The sequence below is a fragment of the Salmo trutta genome, unplaced genomic scaffold (genome assembly GCF_901001165.1).
Source record: "Salmo trutta unplaced genomic scaffold, fSalTru1.1, whole genome shotgun sequence".
NCBI classification, from domain to species: Eukaryota; Metazoa; Chordata; class Actinopteri; order Salmoniformes; family Salmonidae; genus Salmo; species Salmo trutta.
In genome coordinates this window covers 27,531-50,092 of record NW_021822802.1, presented here as the reverse complement: position 1 = coordinate 50,092, position 22,562 = coordinate 27,531, and the positions used below count along the sequence as shown (strand labels likewise).

Genomic DNA, 22,562 nt, shown 5'->3' with positions numbered 1-22,562 from the left:
CATGCCCTGAACAACTTTAAAACATCAGACTGTTAAGCAACAACTCTCTCAAACATCTATAATGATGCTTCCATTTGTCTTTGACTTGACTTGGGACTTGTCTGTCTTGACTTGAGACTTACTTGTGACTTGTGAAACAATGACTTGGTCCCACCTCTGCTAATTGTGATGCTGTCCTGGGGCTCTGTGGGGTTTGTTTGTGAACAGAGCCCCAGGAACAGCTTGCTAAGGGGACTCCTCTCCTGGTTCATCTCTCTGTAGGTGATGGCTTTGTTATGGAAGGTTTGGGAATCGCTTCCTTTTAGGTGGTTGTAGAATTGAACTGCTCTTTTCAGGATTTTGATCATGAGAGGGTATCGGCCTAATTCCACTCTGCTCCCCTCTCTCTCTCTCTCTCTCTCTCATGATTCAGAGAAAGCGGTGAGCGGAAAATCATTAACAACAGCAACCCCAACAGAAGCAATGACAACCGATTCAGCCGCTGGTAAGAAACCTGTGTGTGTGTGTGTGTTACTAGTGTGTTAGTGTGTGTTCTCCAGGTGTGCTGGTGTATATCGGGACAGGTCTGGGGATGGTGGTGTGTGTGTTACTAGTGTGTTAGTGTGTGTTCTCCAGGTGTGCTGGTGTATATCGGGACAGGTCTGGGGATGGTGGTGTGTGTGTTACTAGTGTGTTAGTGTGTGTTCTCCAGGTGTGCTGGTGTATATCGGGACAGGTCTGGGGATGGTGGTGTGTGTGTTACTAGTGTGTTAGTGTGTGTTCTCCAGGTGTGCTGGTGTATTTCGGGACAGGTCTGGGGATGGTGGTGTGTGTGTGTAACTAGTGTGTTACTGTGTGTTCTCCAGGTGTGCTGGTGTATATCGGGACAGGTCTGGGGATGGTGGTGTGTGTGTTGGTCCTCGTTCTCCTCATATTCATCAGACAAAGGAACAGAACAAAGATAACTGGTGAGACACACACATGTTGTTTTACTATCCTTGTGGGGACCAAACAATTGATTCCCATTCAAAATCCTATTTTCCCTAACATCTAACCCTAAACCTAACCCTTAACCTAACATCTAACCCTAAACCTTTAACCTAACATCTAACCCTAAACCTAACCCTTAACCTAACATCTAACCCTAAACCTTTAACCTAACATCTAACCCTAAACCTAACCCTTAACCTAAAATCTAAACCTAACCCTTAACCTAACATCTAACCCTAAACCTTTAACCTAACATCTAACCCTAAACCTAACCCTTAACCTAAAATCTAAACCTAACCCTTAACCTAACATCTAACCCTAAACCTAACCCTTAACATAATGCCAAACCCTAAACCCTAATTGTAACACTAACCCTAATTCTTACCCTAACCATAAACCAAATCCTAAACTTAACCTAACCCTAATTCAAACCCTAACCCTAAACTTAACCCCTTAGCCTAATATAGCCTTTTTCCTTGTTGGGACCCGTGACTTGTCCCCACTTGTCTGAATTTTCCATGTTTTACTATCCTCGTGAGGACGTCTGGTCCCCACAAGGATGGTAAAACCAAACACACACACACACACACACACACACACACACACACACACACACACACACACACACACACACACACACACACACACACACACACACACACACACACACACACACAGGGATTACATATATATTACATGTCGTCTTTACAATCCTCAGAATCTGCTAACTCCAAAAGGACTGCCTTCCAACCCATATGCTCCACAACAACCAATCAGAACATAGATACAGCCTGTGACATCACCACATCAACCATTTCTTGTCCAGATGACATCTACTCCAACATTGGTCAGTCTGCAGAGGTTCCAGACACTGTGAGCTATGCTACTGTCAACTTCCACAGAGATCCAGCCTGCCTCCAATATTCTACTGTCAACTTCCCCAGAGATCCAGCCTGTCTCCAATATTCTACTGTCAACTTCCCCAGAGATCCAGCCTGACTCCACTATGATAATGTCAACTTCACCAGAGATCCAGCCTGTCTCCACTATGATACTGTCAACTTCACCAGAGATCCAGCCTGTCTACACTATTCTACTGTCAACTTCACCAGAGATCCAGCCTGTCTCCACTATGATACTGTCAACTTCACCAGAGATCCAGCCTGTCTCCACTATGCTACTGTCAACTTCCCCAGAGATCCAGCCTGTCTCCACTATGCTACTGTCAACTTCCCCAGAGATCCAGCCTGTCTCCACTATGCTACTGTCAACTTCCCCAGAGATCCAGCATGAATTCATGTTTTCATGTCATTTATTCATTCATTTGTGTTTTTAATTAATTCATTTATTTGATCAATCATTTGTTAATTAGTTCATTCATTCATTCATTTATTTTTTGTTTCTTCGTTAATTCATATTTTTATTCTTATTTTTGTATAATTATTTTGATAATTCGTTCTTCAGTTTGTTCATTCGTTCTTTAGTTAGTTTGTTGGTCCGTCGGTACGTCCGTTCATTCATTCATTCATTCATTCATTCATTCATTCATTGTTTCTACTGTGAATGTAAAACTGGCTTGAACAAAAAGAGACCGTTTGTAGCTTTTAGAAAACTTTGATTATTCAGTGTTTTTTACTCCACTTGATGGGAAATTAGACTATGTGTATTTATCAATAAAGCACCAATATATTTCTATGTGTTTGATATGTTCCATTCTAGCCATTACTATAAGTAGTCCTCCCCTCACCAGCCTCCACTGGTGCTGTCAGTAAACTCAGTACCTGTCTCATCAGCATGTACCACTGTCACTTGACACACAGAGCTGAGACGGAGGGATGGATGGAGAGAGCGAGAGAGGGAGGGAGCATAACCTCCAGTGGCAGAATAACTGTTTGTCTCCTCTGTAGACAGCCTCCAGTCTGCAAGAAAGTATATGAATGTGTTTATGTGTTATGAGAGAGGCGCCTCTCTCTCTCCCTCTCTCCCTCCCTACCTCCCTCTCAATACTGTGTGATGTAGGAACAAAGATGTGATTGGTTAAGGATGAAGAGGGAGGGGCTGTCAGAAATAACATGTGGCAGGAGGGTTTGAACTGGTAGAGAGAGAGAGAGACAGAGAGAGATGCAGAAATAGGGAAGTACATAGTTATAAGAGTGCATAGAGTGAGTGAGTGAGAGAGAGAGAGAGAGAGAGAGAGAAAGAGATTACATAAAGTACATGAAGTTAAAAGTAGAGAGAGAACAGAGAGAGTTGTAGACTTGGACACAACATTATATCAGGACATATAGACACCTGGACCAACCTGGAGAGAACACAACATTATATCAGGACCTATAGACACCTGGACCAATCTGGAGAGAACACAGCATTATATCAGGACCTATAGACACCTGGACCAACCTGGAGAGAACACAGCATTATATCAGGACCTATAGACACCTGGACCAACCTGGAGAGAACACAGCATTATATCAGGACCTATAGACACCTGGACCAACCTGGAGAGAACACAGCATTATATCAGGACCTATAGACACCTGGACCAACCTGGAGAGAACACAGCATTATATCAGGACCTATAGACACCTGGACCAACCTGGAGAGAACACAGCATTATATCAGGACCTATAGACACCTGGACCAACCTGGAGAGAACACAGCATTATATCAGGACCTATAGACACCTAGACCAACCTGGAGAGAACACAGCATTATATCAGGACCTATAGACACCTGGACCAACTTGGAGAGAACACAACATTATATCAGGACCTATAGACACCTGGACCAACCTGGAGAGAACACAGCATTATATCAGGACCTATAGACACCTGGACCAACCTGGAGAGAACACAACATTACATCAGGACCTATAGACACCTGGACCAACCTGGAGAGAACATAGCATTACATCAGGACCTATAGACACCTGGACCAACCTGGAGAGAACACAGCCTTATATCAGGACCTATAGACACCTGGACCAACCTGGAGAGAACACAGCCTTATATCAGGACCTATAGACACCTGGACCAACCTGGAGAGAACACAACATTATATCAGGACCTATAGACACCTGGACCAACCTGGAGAGAACACAGCATTATATCAGGACATATTGACACCTGGACCAACCTGGAGAGAACACAGCATTATATCAGGACCTATAGACACCTGGACCAACCTGGAGAGAACACAGCATTATATCAGGACCTATAGACACCTGGACCAACCTGGAGAGAACACAACATTATATCAGGACCTATAGACACCTGGACCAACCTGGAGAGAACACAGCATTATATCAGGACCTATAGACACCTGGACCAACCTGGAGAGAACACAGCATTATATTAGGACCTATAGACACCTGGACCAACCTGGAGAGAACACAGCATTACATCAGGACCTATAGACGCCTGGACCAACCTGGAGAGAACACAGTATTATATCAGGACCTATAGACACCTGGACCAACCTGGAGAGAACACAGCATTATATCAGGACCTATAGACACCTGGACCAACCTGGAGAGAACACAGCATTATATCAGGACCTATAGACACCTGGACCAACCTGGAGAGAACACAGCATTATATCAGGATCTATAGACACCTGGACCAACCTGGAGAGAACACAGCATTATATCAGGACCTACAGACACCTGGACCAACCTGGAGAGAACACAGCATTATATCAGGACCTATAGACACCTGGACCAACCTGGAGAGAACACAACAATATATCAGGACCTATAGACACCTGGACCAACCTGGAGAGAACACAGCATTATATCAGGATCTATAGACACCTGGACCAACCTGGAGAGAACACAGCATTATATCAGGACCTATAGACTCCTGGACCAACCTGGAGAGAACACAACAAGATGAGGATCCTGCTGATAGTCATCCTCCTCTCCTTCATGACAGGTAATAAGCTTGTTATAACTCTCTATAACAATGTAATAACATTCAGTTAGTCTTCTTATAAAGGCTGCTACTACAGATAAGGAAACACTATGGTGTGTGTGTGTGTGTGTGTGTGTGTGTGTGTGTGTGTGTGTGTGTGTGTGTGTGTGTGTGTGTGTGTGTGTGTGTGTGTGTGTGTGTGTAATTTGAGGATGCCACTGGTGTAGTATTCCTGACCTTAAGTACATTAGTATTACAAAACACTAAACGAAGAGGAATATAAAATATATTTTCTCTTGTCTGATTGACAGGTTGTTTGAGTTCATGAGAACGTTCTCCCGTCAGGATAACAAAACAGTCATTATATAGTTCTTGCTTACTTACGCACATGCATTTACACACAATCCGTTGGTGACCTGCAACCCCCATTGACTTCTCACACTGTTAATCACATTCTGGCTCAGCCTGTTCTTTTCCCTCAAGGTTAGGAACAGGCTGAAGTTTTACTCCCTTGACCATCTGCTTCTCTAGCTCTCTATACTAATTGCATACACACATTTCTTTCCCTCTCCAGTGGTTCCTGGACTTTCCGGAACTAATCAGACTAATCGATCCCTACATTGATCATTACATTGATTATTCATTAACCCTGTTGTATGACTAATAATTCATCATGGTTTATTAATTCATTTACCTTTATTAGATAATTCTCTTATCACATACTATTATCTCCTCTCCCCTTTTCTCTCCTCCCTCTTCTCCAGGGTTGTCATGGTGACGGTGACTATGAAGAGATAAAGGAGAGCCCCCTAAGGTCAGACTCAGGCTAGGCGACCTCCACCATCTACGCCACCGCCAACTTACCCACAAGCCACTCTGAGTCTCTCCACTACGCCTGCGTCAACTTCCACAAGAACCCCAGCGGCCCCAACGAAGCAACTGCCACCATCACTAAAGAGGGCAGCTGCTCCAATGAGGCCACCGCTGCCATTACTAAAGAGGGCACTTCATCATGTGACTATGCTACTGTGAACTATGGTCAAAGCCCCACCTACTCTACTGTCAATCATCCACACAGCTCCTCTGAGGCTCCTCCCATCTACTCCACAGGCAGCATACCCATAGACACTTGAGTCACTGGCAACCAATCACAAGATACATACACTCACTGGCGACCAATCACAAGAGACACATTTTAACTATATGCGCTGACCTCTATTTTTAGCAAATTTCTCTTTTATTTTTTTTTGTCTCTCTCTCTCTGCCGGTCTCTGTCAGTCTCTTTTTCTCTCTCTCTCTCTCTGCCGGTCTCTGTGTCTCTTTTTCCCTCTCTCTCTATCTGCCGGTCTCTTTCTCTCTCTCTCTATCTCCTGTTCTCTCACTGACAGTGAGTTTGCATGTCTTGGCCGGGTGAGCGGAGGTTTCACTTGATGGATAATTTAGGAGCCCGGAGGCGAACGCCGAACGCCCTGCTCAAAACTGACAGTGATTCTCGATAAAGGGGTGGAGTCAACAAACTCCGCCTTTAGGGTCCGACCTTAGCCCCCAGACACATAACTATTGCAGCATCATTTCTGGAGGCTGAGACAGGAGGGGTCGGGACACTGTGGCCCCATCAATACCCCCGGACAGGGCCAACCAGGCAGGATATAAACCCACTCACTTTGCCAAAGCACAGCCCCCACAGTACTGGAGGGGTATCTTCAAACCACCAACTTACTACCCTGAGACAAGGCCGAATATAGCCCACGAAGATCTCCCCAACGGCAGGAACCCGAGGGGGGCGCCAACCCGGACAGGAAGATCACGTCAGTGACTCAACGCACTCATTTGACGCACCCCTCTTAGGGACAGCATGGAAGAGCACCAGTAAGCCAGTGACTCAGCCCCCGTAATAGGGTTTGAGGCAGAGAAGGTACTGTAACAGGAGTAGTGTAGAGAGCAGAGAAGGTAATGTAACAGGAGTAGTGTAGGGTGTAGTGAAGGTACAGTAACAGGAGTAGTGTAGGGTGTAGTGAAGGTACTGTACCAGGAGTAGTGTAGGGTGTAGTGAAGGTACAGTAACAGGAGTAGTGTAGGGTGTAGTGAAGGTACTGTAACAGGAGTAGTGTAGGGTGTAGTGAAGGTACTGTGACAGGAGTAGTGTAGGGTGTAGTGAAGGTACTGTAACAGGAGTAGTGTAGGGTGTAGTGAAGGTACTGTAACAGGAGTAGTGTAGGGTGTAGTGAAGGTACTGTGACAGGATTGATGGAGACAGTACAGGGAGAGACGGTACAGGGTGAGGATCATGATGACTGTCTGTATCGCTATACTACATCTCCTCTCAGTTAGGTTTACGGTACACTGTTAAAATAGAGACTGGTCCTAGAGACTTGTCCTAGATCAGGTCTACAGCGTTTCACTAGAGACTGGTCTTAGATCAGGTCTACACTGTTACACTAGAGACTGGTCCTAGATCAGGTCTACATTGTTACACTAAAGACTGGTTTTAGATCAGGTCTACACTGTTATACTAGAGACTGGTCCTAGATCAGGCCTACACTGTTTCACTAGAGACAAATAGATCCTTTTTTTCAATTTTTGCCAAATTTGATATACCCAAATCTAACTGCCTTTAGCTCAGGACCTGAAGCATGGATATGCATATTCTTGATATCATTTGAAAGGAAACACTTTGAAGTTTGTGGAAGTGTTAACCTCTCAACATCCAGTTGAATCCCGTGGCGCGTTATTCAAATACCTTAGAAATGCTATTACTTCAATTTCTCAAACATATGACTATTTTACACCATTTTAAAGACAAGACTCTCGTTAATCTAACCACACTGTCCGATTTCAAAAAGGCTTTACAACGAAAGCAAAACATTAGATTATGTCAGCAGAGTACCCAGCCATAAATAATCAGACACCCATTTTTCAAGCTAGCATATAATGTCACATAAACCCAAACCACAGCTAAATGCAGCACTAACCTTTGATGATCTTCATCAGATGACAATCTTAGGACATTATGTTATACAATACATGCATGTCTGTTCAATCAAGTTCATATTTATATCAAAACTAGCTTTTTACATTAGCAGGTGACTAGCATGTGACTAGCATTCCCACCGAACACTTCCGGTGAATTTACTAAATTACTCACGATAAACGTTCACAAAAAACATAACAATTATTTTAAGAATTATAGATACAGAACTCCTCTATGCACTCGATATGTCAGATTTTAAAATAGCTTTTCGGTGAAAGCACATTTTGCAATATTCTAAGTAGATAGCCCGGCATCACAGGGCTAGCTATTTAGACACCCAGCAAGTTTAGCACTCACCAAAGTCAGATTTACTATAAGAAAAATGTTATTACCTTTGCTGTCTTCGTCAGAATGCACTCCCAGGACTTCTACTTCAATAACAAATGTTCGTTTGGTCCCAAATAATCCATTGTTTTGTTCGTGCGTTCAAGACACTATACGAAAGGGTAAATAAGGGTTACAAAAAATGTCTAAATATTCCATTACCGTACTTCAAAGCATGTCAACCGCTGTTTAAAATAAATTTTTATGCCATTTTTCTCGTAAAAAAGCGATAATATTCCGACCGGGAAATCGTTTTTTATTACAAAGAGAGTGAAAGTAAAAGCATGCTATCCCCTCATGCACGAGCCTCAGTCTGATGGCCCTCTGATAGAGCACTTGCCAAACGCGCTAGTGTGTTTCAGCCTGGGCCTTGAATTACGTCATTCAGCTTTTTCCCGGGTTCTGAGAGCCTATGGGAGCCGTAGGAAGTGTCACGTCATGCCAGAGATCCCCTGTTTTTGTTAGAGATGATCAAGGAGGGCAAGAAATGGTCAGACAGGCCACTTCCTGTAAGGAATCTTCTCAGGTTTTGGCCTGCCAAATGAGTTATGTTATAATCACAGACACCATTCAACCAGTTTTAGAAACTTTAGGGTGTTTTCTATCCAAAGCCAATAATTATATGCATATTCTAGTTACTGGGCAGGAGTAGTAACCAGATTAAATCGGGTACGTTTTTTATCCGGCCGTCAAATACTGCCCCCTAGCCCCAACAGGTTAAATTAATGTAGGAGAACATAACACATTAGAGCTGGTAAAAGATAATACAAGGAAAAAACATTTGTTTTAATTCCATCATCTTTGAAATGCAAGAGAAAGGACAGACATTAATATAGGATCCTATGTGTAAATCGTTTTTTTGTCCACAAGAGGGCAGCACTGTGTTTGCAAAGTTTCAGACTGATCCAGTGAAGAGTTACCTCACTACACAATATTTTGCATCAAGTCTGCCAGGAGTTTGCCCAAATGTGCCGAATTGGTCAATTTATACATTTCCAAGTACATAACTTTAGAGAACATACAAAAATGCTATGGTAATAAAAAATTAAGTTTACACACTCCCAGGAATGTCATACATGATGGATCATTAGCTTTTCACTAACCTTCACACATCTAGATGGATGGGCGGGGTGAGTGTGGAGACAAAGACAGCAGTGGGGTCAAACTGTAGAACCCAGTTCCTACATTTGAAAATAGAAATAGATATAGCACAGTATATTTTTGGGGTTATATTGGCACGGGTGTTGTTAGGTTTCGAGGGCATTATCACTTCACACAGTGGATTACCAAAATATTCAAATAATGATTTACGTATTTTCATTAAAAACTTTATTTTGATGAATTTATTCATACTATTTCATCCTTCCACAAGATAATAGTCCCGACACAAATCTAGGGTTGCTCCCCAAGCCGGCTGGTCATTCGTTCTATCAGATCGGTTGGCACATCTCAACAATGTGTTCCTCCTCTGCTGAAACAAACATGGTAACTTTAGAACAGAGAAGTTGACAGTTTTAAGACTTAGTCACCTACAGGAAGCTGAGTTGTCTGGTGGTTTAGAAGTCTAAACTCCGGCCTGATTGAACCAGTTTCACTCTGCAGCACATATAGACCTGGAGAGAATAATGTCACTTCATAGAAATCCCCCGGATGTGCAGGCTAATACCTACCTCCTCACAACTACCATCACTATCACTATCTCCCTGACATGCAGAGAGAGCGAGAGCGAGAGAGAGAGAGAGAGAGAGAGAGAGTGGACATAACAGCTACCCGAACGCTTAAACATGGTTAGAGTTGTGTTCATAGCTACTAGTAGTGACTGGTAGAGAGTCTGAGTATCTGGGACTAGACTGGTAGTGACTGGTAGAGAGTCTGAGTATCTGGGACTAGACTGGTAGTGACTGGTAGAGAGTCTGAGTATCTGGGACTAGACTGGTAGTGACTGGTAGAGAGTCTGAGTATCTGGGACTAGACTGGTAGTGACTGGTAGAGAGTCTGAGTATTTGGGACTAGACTGGTAGTGACTGGTAGAGAGTCTGAGTATCTGGGACTAGACTGGTAGTGACTGGTAGAGAGTCTGAGTATCTGGGACTAGACTGGTAGTGACTGGTAGAGAGTCTGAGTATCTGGGACTAGAATGGTATTGACTGGTAGAGAGTCTGAGTATCTGGGACTATACTGGTATTGACTGGTAGAGAGTCTGAGTATCTGGGACTATACTGGTAGTGACTGGTAGAGAGTCTGAGTATCTGGGACTAGAATGGTATTGACTGGTAGAGAGTCTGAGTATCTGGGACTAGACTGGTAGTGACTGGTAGAGAGTCTGAGTATCTGGGACTAGAATGGTATTGACTGGTAGAGAGTCTGAGTATCTGGGACTATACTGGTATTGACTGGTAGAGAGTCTGAGTATCTGGGACTATACTGGTAGTGACTGGTAGAGAGTCTGAGTATCTGGGACTAGACTGGTAGTGACTGGGAGAGAGTCTGAGTATCTGGGACTAGACTGGTAGAGAGTCTGAGTATCTGGGACTAGACTGGTAGTGACTGGTAGAGAGTCTGAGTATCTGGGACTATACTGCTAGTGACTGGTAGAGAGTCTGAGGATCTGGGACTAGACTGGTAGTGACTGGTAGAGAGTCTGAGTATCTGGGACTATACTGGTAGTGACTGGTAGAGGACTGGAGTGAGTGGAGAACAGTATAATTTTTACAACATAGGAGGGAAGCCAGAGAGCAGAATGAGGAATCTCATGGCTGTCAACATCAGCCTCCTCTGTGGTGAGTACTATTAGAATATATTACATTAATACACACCCCATATTGAACTGTTACTATTATACCTCAATACATTAATACACACCACATATTGAACTGTTACTATCAGACCTCAATACATTAATACACACCCCATATTGAACTATTACTATCAGACCTCAATACATTAATACACACCCCATATTGAACTGTTACTATTAGAATATATTACATTAATACACACCCCATATTGAACTGTAACTATCAGACCTCAATACATTAATACACACCCCATATTGAACTGTTACTATTAGAATATATTACATTAATACACACCCCATATTGAACTGTTACTATCAGACCTCAATACATTAATACACACCCCATATTGAACTGTTACTATTAGAATATATTACATTAATACACACCCCATATTGAACTGTTACTATCAGACCTCAATACATTAATACACACCCCATATTGAACTGTTACTATCAGACCTCAATACATTAATACACACCCCATATTGAACTGTTACTATTAGAACCTCAATACATTAATACACACCCCATATTGAACTGTTACTATCAGACCTCAATACATTAATACACACCCCATATTGAACTGTTACTATCAGACCTCAATACATTAATACACACCCCATATTGAACTGTTACTATTAGAATATATTACAATAATACACACCCCATATTGAACTGTTACTATCAGACCTCAATACATTAATACACAGCCCATATTGAACTGTTACTATTAGACCTCAATACATTAATACAGACCCCATATTGAACTGTTACTCCTAGACCTCAATACATTAATACACACCCCATATTGAACTGTTACTATTAGAATATATTACATTAACATACACCCCATATTGAACTGTTACTATCAGACCTCAATACATTAATACACACCCCATATTGAACTGATACTATTAGAATATTTTACATTAATACACACCCCATATTGAACTGTAACTATCAGACCTCAATACATTAACACACACCCCATATTGAACTGTTACTATCAGACCTCAATACATTAATACACACCCCATATTGAACTGTTACTATTAGAATATATTACATTAATACACACCCCATATTGAACTGTTACTATTAGAATATATTACATTAATACACACCCCATATCGAACTGTTACTATCAGACCTCAATACATTAATACACACCCGATATTGAACTGTTACTATTAGACCTCAATACATTAATACACACCCCATATTGAACTGTTACTATCAGACCTCAACACATTAATACACACCCCATATTGAACTGTTACTATCAGACCTCAATACATTAATACACACCCCATATTGAACTGTTACTATCAGACCTCAATACATTAATACACACCCCATATTGAACTGTTACTATTAGACCTCAATACATTAATACAGACCCCATATTGAACTGTTACTCTTAGACCTCAATACATTAATACACACCCCATATTGAACTGATACTATTAGACCTCAATACATTAATACACACCCCATATTGAACTGTTACTATCAGACCTCAATACATTAATAAACACCCCATATTGAACTGTTACTATTAGAATATATTACATTAATACACACCCCATATTGAACTGTTACTATTAGAATATATTACATTAATACACACCCCATATTGAACTGTTACTATCAGACCTCAATACATTAATACACACCCCATATTGAACTGATACTATTAGACCTCAATACATTAATACACACCCCATATTGAACTGTTACTATTACAATATATTACATTAATACACACCCCATATTGAACTGTAACTATTGGAATATATTACATTAATACACACCCATTATTGAACTGTTACTATTAGACCTCAATACATTAATACACACCCCATATTGAACTGTTACTATTACAATATATTACATTAATACACACCCCATATTGAACTGTAACTATTGGAATATATTACATTAATACACACCCCATATTGAACTGTTACTATCAGACCTCAATACATTAATACACACCCCATATTGAACTGTTACTATCAGACCTCAATACATTAATACACACCCCATATTGAACTGTTACTATCAGACCTCAATAAATAAATACACACCCCATATTGAACTGTAACTATCAGACCTCAATACATTAATACACACCCCATATTGAACTGTTACTATTAGAATATATTACATTAATACACACCCCATATTGAACTGTTACTATCAGACCTCAATACATTAATACACACCCCATATTGAACTGTTACTATTAGAATATATTACATTAATACACACCCCATATTGAACTGTTACTATTAGACCTCAATACATTAATACACACCCCATATTGAATTGTTACTATTAGACCTCAATACATTAATACACACCCCATATTGAACTGTTACTATCAGACCTCAATACATTAATACACACCCCATATTGAACTGTTACTATCAGACCTCAATACATTAATACAGACCCCATATTGAACTGTTACTCTTAGACCTCAATAAATTAATACACACCCCATATTGAACTGTTACTATTACAATATATTACATTAATACACACCCCATATTGAACTGTTACTATCAGAATATATTACATTAATACACACCCCATATTGAACTGTTACTATCAGACCTCAATACATTAATACACACCCCATATTGAACTGTAACTATCAGACCTCAATACATTAATACACACCCCATATTGAACTGTTACTATCAGACCTCAATACATTATTACATTAATACACACCCCATATTTAACTGTTACTATCAGACCTCAATACATTAATACACACCCCATATTGAACTGTAACGATCAGACCTCAATACATTAATACACACCCCATATTGAACTGTAACTATCAGACCTCAATACATTAATACACACCCCATATTGAACTATTACTATTAGAATATATTACATTAATACACACCCCATATTGAACTGTTACTATTATACCTCAATACATTAATACACACCCCATATTGAACTGTTACTATCAGACCTCAATACATTAATACACACCCCATATTGAACTGTTACTATTAGACCTCAATACATTAATACACACCCCATATTGAACTGTTACTATCAGACCTCAATACATTAATACACACCCCATATTGAACTGTTACTATTAGACCTCAATACATTAATACACACCCCATATTGAACTGTTACTATCAGACCTCAACACATTAATACACACCCCATATTGAACTGTTACTATTAGACCTCAATACATTATACACACCCCCATATTGAACTGTTACTATCAGACCTCAATACATTAATACACACCCCATATTGAACTGTTACGATTAGACCTCAATACATTAATACACACCCCATATTGAACTGTTACTATCAGACCTCAACACATTAATACACACCCCATATTGAACTGTTACTATTAGACCTCAATACATTAATACACACCCCATATTGAACTGTGTTACTCACTGAACACATCACTCAATTCTTATGCTACAGTGATCAATACTGTACTTTTCTTTACCCTTCAACACTGTTTTACTGTATTGCTGTAGTCCTGAACACAGAAATGTACTGTATCACTCAGTCCCAGATTGTTAAACATTCTCTACCTGTCACTCAACTATCTCCCTTACCTGACTGTCTGTTAAACATGGTGACTATTGCAACTGTTATTATAGAGATGATGTGAGCGTGTTTCCTTGGTTGTTTCATAGCTGTGAGCTGTGTGATGTCAAGAGTGATCACAAAGAGATGGAAAGAAGGAGGAAATTCCAGCATTCAGTGTCCTTATGACCGGGGGTTTGAGACATACCAGAAGTACCTCTCTAAAGGGATCTGGGCCTACCAGGTTGACGTAATCCAAACCAAAATGCATCAGCACCCAGCGTGGACTCATAAAGGGAGATTCTCTCTGTATGACGACACAAAGAGAAGAGTCTTCACTGTGACCATCACTAACCTGACCCTAGAGGATTCAGGGACCTACTGGTGTGAAATAAACACATGGTGGTGGTATAACAAGACTGAAGTCAGGATCACTGTGGACAGAGGTTGGTGTCTAAGACGTTCTATCAGTGTGTATCAGTGTGTACACAGGATTATATGGGGCGGCAGGGTAGCCTAGTGGTTAGAGCTTTGGACTAGTAACCGAAAGGTGGAAAGTTTGAATCCCTGAGCTGACAAGGTACAAATCTGCAGGTATATCACCCTCATTACTTCACATTTTCCCTTTCTCCACCGCTGTACTCTCCCCCTTCTCATATCTCTTCCTCTCCTGTATTGAGAGAATAGTAGTTACAGTCATTATCTGTAGTATTGTAACTGTACTCAGAGAGGTTCTGTATTGAGAGACTAGTAGTTATAATCATTGTGTGTTTATGACAATAAGAACATCAGGGCCTCAAGGTCAAGGTTCACACCACTTCCTCTGAAACACACAGAGAGGGTACCGCTTTCAGCCTCGGATACACACACCCCAAACCACACACACATGAACAAGTACGAAGGCGCATTCTCGCATTACCGCATTCTCGCATCCTCTCTCTCTCTCTCTCTCTCTCTCTCTCTCTCTCTCTCTCTCTCTCTCAGCTCCTGTTCCTCCCAACCCTGGCTCCATCACCTCCAGACCTCTCCTCTCCACGACACACCCATCAATAAACATCACCATGGAAACTGACCCCTTAAACTCTGCAGGTATATTACCTTCATTACTTCACATCTTCCCCTTCTCCACCGTTGTACTCTCCCCCCTCTCACATCTCCTCCTCACCCCCTTCTCATATCTCTTCCTCTCCTGTATTGAGAGACTAGTAGTTATAGTCATTATCTTTAGTATTGTAACTGCACTGAGAGAGGTTCTGTATTGAGAGACTAGTAGTTATAGTCATTATCTTTAGTATTGCAACTGTACTCAGAGAGGTTCTGTATTGAGAGACTAGTAGTTATAGTCATTATCTTTAGTATTGTAACTGTACTCAGAGAGGTGCTGTATTGAGCGACTAGTAGTTATAGTCATTATCTTTAGTATTGCAACTGTACTCAGAGAGGTGCAGTATTTAGAGACTAGTAGTTATAGTCATTGTGTGTTTATGACAATAAGAACGTCAGGGCCTCAAGGTCAAGGTTCACACCACTTCCTCTGAAACACACAGAGAGGGTAGTACTTTCAGTCTCGGAACCATACAAACATAAACAAGTATGCAGGCGCATGCACACACACACTCTCAAACTCACACACATTAGTCACACACTATCTCTCTAGAGCACACATAACACACATGGTGAACATTACCAAGGTAACATAATGAACCCTCAGCACAACATGAGATAAACTACAACTACCAAGCACCATACTGTAATATGGACAACAACTACCAAGCACCATACTGTAACATGGACTACAACTACCAAGAATCACACTGTAATAGAACCATAAAAAGAACCACATTGACTTTGCCTGATACTTTATAAAATACTGAATAATCTGACTGTGACTATTGATATCTCATCACTAACAATTCCTCTCTATTTCTGCTCTTCTCAACACCCACCTGTTTCTCTGTCTAATGTTGTCTTCCTTCCTCCCTCCCTCTGAAATGGAAGAAACACAGAAGTACAGTACAGTAGAGACTAGCTAAATGTAGCATCACTGTAACATTATGCCTGTGTACTGTCTCTGGGTGTTCTAGGTGATGTGATGTTCTCTGGTGTTGGTCTGGGTGTTCTAGGTGTTCTGATGTTCTCTGGTGTTGGTCTGTGTGTTCTAGGTGATCTGATGTTCTTTAGTGTCCTACTGATACAGTAGGAGGACTAGGTGGTTAGGAAACTATTACAGTAGTTTAGGAAGGAGAAGGGTCTGAGAGGAATGTGATTATCTTGTATTTGTAGTTCCAGGTACACTAGTGGTCATCATGGTGTGTGTGAGTCCTGTGTTGGTGGTGGGACTCATCCTGCTACTGATCTACAAATGGAGGAGAGACAGGAAATCATCAAGTGAGTAACCCTCATACGTAGATATGTTTGTATCTATGTATGTATGTATTTATGTGTGTATGTACTAAATGTATGTGCGTGCATGCATGGTGTAGTACACATACGTTTTTTTGTCTATACTGACTACTTAATCCCCACTGATACATATCAAAGTAGTGTTGTATACTGATTTCCTAATACACATTTATTCCGTATCAAGGTAGTGTAATGGAGAATGACGATTTGTTAATCCCCAATGATACATATCAAAGTAGTGTACTGGAGTATACTGATTTTCTAATCCCCATTTATTCGTAACACTGTAGTGTTGTGGAGTATAATGACTTCTTCATTAATCCCAATTGATATGTGTCAAAGTAGTGTAGTGGAGTATACTGATATCTTAATCCCCATTAATGTGTATCAAAGTAGTGTAGTGGAGTATACTGATATCTTAATCCCCATTAATGTGTATCAAAGTAGTGTAGTGGAGTATACTGATATCTTAATCCCCATTAATGTGTATCAAAGTAGTGTAGTGGAGTATACTGATATCTTAATCCCCATTAATGTGTATCAAAGTAGTGTAGTGGAGTATACTGATATCTTAATCCCCATTAATGTGTATCAAAGTAGTGTAGTGGAGTATACTGATATCTTAATCCCCATTAATGTGTATCAAAGTAGTGTAGTGGAGTATACTGATATCTTAATCCCCATTAATGTGTATCAAAGTAGTGTAGTGGAGTATACTGATATCTTAATCCCCATTAATGTGTATCAAAGTAGTGTAGTGGAGTATACTGATATCTTAATCCCCATTAATGTGTATCAAAGTAGTGTAGTGGAGTATACTGATATCTTAATCCCATTAATGTGTATCACAGTAGTGTAGTGGAGTATACTGATATCTTAATCCCCATTAATGTGTATCAAAGTAGTGTAGTGGAGTATACTGACTTCTTAATCCCCATTAATGTGTATCAAAGTAGTGTAGTGGAGTCTACTGATTTCTTAATCCCCATTAATGTGTATCAAAGTAGTGTAGTGGAGTATACTGATATCTTAATCCCCACTGAAATGTATCAAAGTAGTGTAGTGGAGTATACTGATATCTTAATCCCCACTGAAATGTATGAAAGTAGTCTAGTGGAGTATACTGACTTTTAAATCCCCACTGATACTTATCAAAGTAGTGTAGTGGTGTGTACTGACTTCTTAATCCCCATAAATACATATCATAGTAGTGGAGTGGAGTATACTGACTTCTTAATCCCCATTGATACGTATCAAAGTAGTGTAGTGGAGTATATGGATTTCTTAATCCCCATTGACATGTGTCAAAGTAGTTTATTGGAATATACTAATTTCTTAATTCCACTGATACGTATCAAAGTGGTGTAATGGAGGTATTCGCCGTATCAGTAAGAGATCTCAGAAGTGTTCAACATTTCAACAACATGCTATTAAATAAAATATGAACTTTAAATCATTCAGGAATAAACTAGCCATGTACTGTAGCTTGAAACTTCTTCGGGATCAGTGTCCAGTCCACGGGACTGTTGAGCTAGAGTAGGCTAATGTGATAAGCATAAGGTTGTAAGAAACAAGAACATTTCTCAGAACATAGACTTTTTACACTGCTGGATCTGATTGATTATTTTCACATTTTCAATGTCAGTTCAGTTCCAGGCTTCAGTTGAATGAATTACCAGGCCAGCCTAGTCCAGCTTGGCTCTGTAGTGGGAAGAGAGGTACTGTAGGAACTCAGAACACAAGAACACAGTGGTGGTTTACACACCACAGAACTAAGCTGACACTGAGCCAAGAAAAAGCCTAGATGAGTTGACCTAGATACTCATTCTAGAAATGTTAGTGAGAAGAAAATATCCAGGCCAGCACAGTACAGCTTGGATTTGCCTGACTGTGAAAGACTTATAATTTTAGGTAATTCAGAGTACATGTCACTGTTTCTCATAGACTTTTTCCCACAGGGTGCCTTTCCTTCACCGGGCGGGCCGAGCATACCTACTGCACCCCTGCACCACCTCAGCACTACTGCACTACACCACTACACCACCGCACCACTGCAGCACTACACCACTACACCATCGCACCACTGCAGCACTACACCACTGCACCACTGCAGCACTGCAGTACTGCACCACTACTGTGCAACACCACTGCAGCACTGCACCACTGCACCACTGCAGCACTGCACCACTGCACCCCTGCAGCACTACACCACTGCAGCACTACACCACTGCAGCACTGCATGTGCACAGTACGCACACACACACACACACACACACACACACACACACACACACACACACACACACACACACACACACACACACACACACACACACACACACACACACACACACACACTACTGTACAACACCACTGCAGCACTACACCACTGCACCACTGCAGCACTACACCACTGCACCACTGCAGCAGTACACCACTACACCTCTGCAGCACTACAGCACTACACCACTACACCACTGCACCACTGCAGCACTACACCAGTGCACCACTACACCACTACAGCACTACACCACTGCAGCACTACACCACTGCACCACTGCAGCACTACACCACTGCAGCACTACACCACTGCACCACTGCAGCAGTACACCATTGCACCACTACACCACTGCACCACTACAGCACACCACAACTGCAGCACTGCATGTGTACAGTAGGCACACACACACACACACACACACACACACACACACACACACACACACACACACACACACACACACACACACACACACACACACACACACACACACACACACACACATATACACACACACACGTTAATTATATGTTGTTTGTTCCATAGGACCAGTCACCAATCCAGACACAACAACTCAAGACTCCACCTACCAAACCCCCAACACAACAACCCAAGACTCCACCTACCAAACCCTCAACACAGCAACCCAAGACTCCACCTATCAAACCCTCAACACAGCAACCCAAGACTCCACCTACCAAACCCTCAACACAGCAACCCAAGACTCCACCTACCAAACCCTCAACACAGCAACCCAAGACTCCACCTACTAAACCCTCAACACAGCAACCCAAGACTCCACCTACCAAACCCTCAATACAGCAACCCAAGACTCCACCTACCAAACCCTCAACACAGCAACCCAAGACTCCACCTACCAAACCCTCAACACAGCAACCCAAGACTCCACCTACTAAACCCTCAACACAGCAACCCAAGACTCCACCTACCAAACCCTCAATACAGCAACCCAAGACTCCACCTACCAAAACCTCAACACAGCAACCCAAGACTCCACATACCAAACCCTCAACACAACAACCCAAGACTCCACCTACCAAACCCTCAACACAACAACCCAAGACTCCACCTATCAAACCCTCAACACAACAACCCAAGACTCCACCTACCAAACCCTCAACACAACAACCCAAGACTCCACCTACCAAACCCTCAACACAACAACCCAAGACTCCACCTACCAAACCCTCAACACAACAACCCAAGACTTCACCTATCAAACCCTCAATACAACAACCCAAGACTTCACCATTCAAACCCAAAACACAACAGACCCAAACTAAAATGATGGCACCATTAACTTCACACTGAGACAGGATAGTGTTAGTCTCTGTAACATTTGTACTTGGAAATCCATTTTGGAGCATACTTTTTCAATCACAGTAAATATATGTGGATCAATGTAATACAATATAGTGATGTATACCTGATGTATATATTGTCATCATCTCAACAATGTGTTCCTCGTCTGCTGAAACAAACATGGTAACAGTGAAGTCGACAGTTTTAAGACTTAGTCACCTACAGGAAGCCGAGTTGTCTGGTGGTTTAGAAGTCTAACCTCCGGCCGGTTTAAACCAGTTTCACTCTGCGGCACATATAGACCTCCAGACACTGAGGTCAATTCAGAGAAATGAGGATGTGTAGGCAAATGCCCATCCCCTGAACACCACCTCTGACATGGAGAGATAGAGAGAGAGAGAGATAGATAGAGAGAGTGAGTGAGAGGAGTTGGGTGTCAGAGGAGGAAGGAGCTTTCAAAAAATAAGAAAGATCTCTTCAGAAACACCCAGCTGTCAAACTAGTAACTGACAGACAAGCTGTTGTTGACCTGTGCTAGCTGGTAGTATAGTAAAGTAACTTCAACAGTACAGTAACTGTGATAGTAAAGTAACTTTAACAGTATAGTAACTGTGATAGTAAAGTAACTTCAACAGTACAGTAACTGTGATAGTAAAGTAACTTTAACAGTATAGTAACTGTGATAAAGTAACTTTAACAGTATAGTAACTGAGGAGTAACTGTCCAGAATGAAGATAATCCATGTTGTCTACTGCTGTCTCCTCTCATATAAGTTCTGTCTGTCTGTCTGTTTGTCTGTCTCAGTTTCTATACTAATGTCTGGATCATATAGTACATAATGAATTAGGTAATTATTTGTAATTATTTGTCTGTAAGTAACATGTGTGCAGATTTGAGCAGGGTGAAAGTAAGATTTGAGCAGGGTGAAAGTAAGATTTGAGCAGGGTGAAAGTAAGATTTGAGCAGGGTCAAAATAATATTCATGCAGCGTTAAAGTTTGATTCATGCAGGGTTCAAGTCAAATTTGAGCAGGGTTCAAGTAAAATTTGAGCAGGGTTCAAGTAAAATTTGAGCAGGGTTCAAGTCAAATTTGAGCAAGATTAAAGTAAGATGTTCAGGGTTAAAGTAAGATTTATGCAGGGTTAAAGTTCAATTTGAGCAGGGTTCAAGTTCGATTTGAGCAGGGTTAAAGTATATCTCACAGGTCAACAGTTGTGACTGTACTGTGTGTTTCTGTTTGACAGCTCTGTGTGTTGTGGAGTCAGCTGTCATTAATGTGGAGGAGGTGGTGGGAGGACAAGTCACTGTGGGCTGCTCATTCACATTGGCAGGAAACAACATCAAATACTTCTGCAAGGGGACATGTTCTGGTAAAGACATTCTGGTTGAAACTAATGGGAGTAAGACTGTAACTCAAGATAGATACAGTATAGAAGACAAGGGAGGTTTATTCTATGTGACCATCAAGGACCTGAGGAAGTCAGACTCTGGAACCTACTGGTGTGGAGTGGACAGATCTATAAAGGACACATACCAAGAGGCGCATCTCACAGTTACAGATGGTAAGTTAACACACACTTGTCTTGAACATTGTTTGTTTGTTAGAGGCTTTCTGAGTTATTTCCAGCAACAGTAAAACAAAATGGTGACTGTATTTGTGTTAACCCATACTTTCTTTTCACATACAGCTCCTCCTGAAACATCAACATTCAACTCCAGACCCAATGTCTCCACAACCCTACTAAACCTCTCTACAACATTTATGGCATCTGGAGACATCAGTATTGATCCTTCTCAGAGAACAGGTGTGATACACCTGTCACTTGCCATCATTCTATGACCTTCAGTCAACTATAATATGCTGTTAAATAATGCAATCGGATAATATTGACGGAATCAACTATGTATGTTCATGCATTGGACAAATCT

The 22,562-nt window shown here is 41.3% G+C and overlaps 2 protein-coding genes across 5 annotated transcripts in view; both read left to right on the top strand.

Annotated features, from left to right (window-relative positions):
- Positions 1-2,058, top strand: part of LOC115184945 (hepatitis A virus cellular receptor 1-like) — a 31,896-nt gene extending 29,838 nt beyond the window's left edge. For 2 of the 4 annotated variants that reach the window (XM_029745527.1, XM_029745526.1), the window contains 3 exons: positions 413-484; positions 846-947; positions 1,688-2,058. In XM_029745527.1, the coding sequence (XP_029601387.1) occupies positions 413-484; positions 846-947; positions 1,688-1,968 (455 nt within the window). In that variant the 3' untranslated portion in view covers positions 1,969-2,058. The remainder of the gene's footprint in view (positions 1-412; positions 485-845; positions 948-1,687) is intronic. The other 2 variants (XM_029745529.1, XM_029745528.1) reach the window with 2 other exon arrangements.
- A 2,782-nt stretch (positions 2,059-4,840) lies between these two features.
- LOC115184950 (polymeric immunoglobulin receptor-like) overlaps positions 4,841-22,562 on the top strand; it is a gene marked incomplete at its 3' end in the record, with an annotated part of 38,094 nt that continues 20,372 nt past the window's right edge. The window contains exon 1 of the mRNA XM_029745533.1: positions 4,841-4,901. Within this exon, the coding sequence (XP_029601393.1) occupies positions 4,859-4,901 (43 nt within the window). The remainder of the gene's footprint in view (positions 4,902-22,562) is intronic.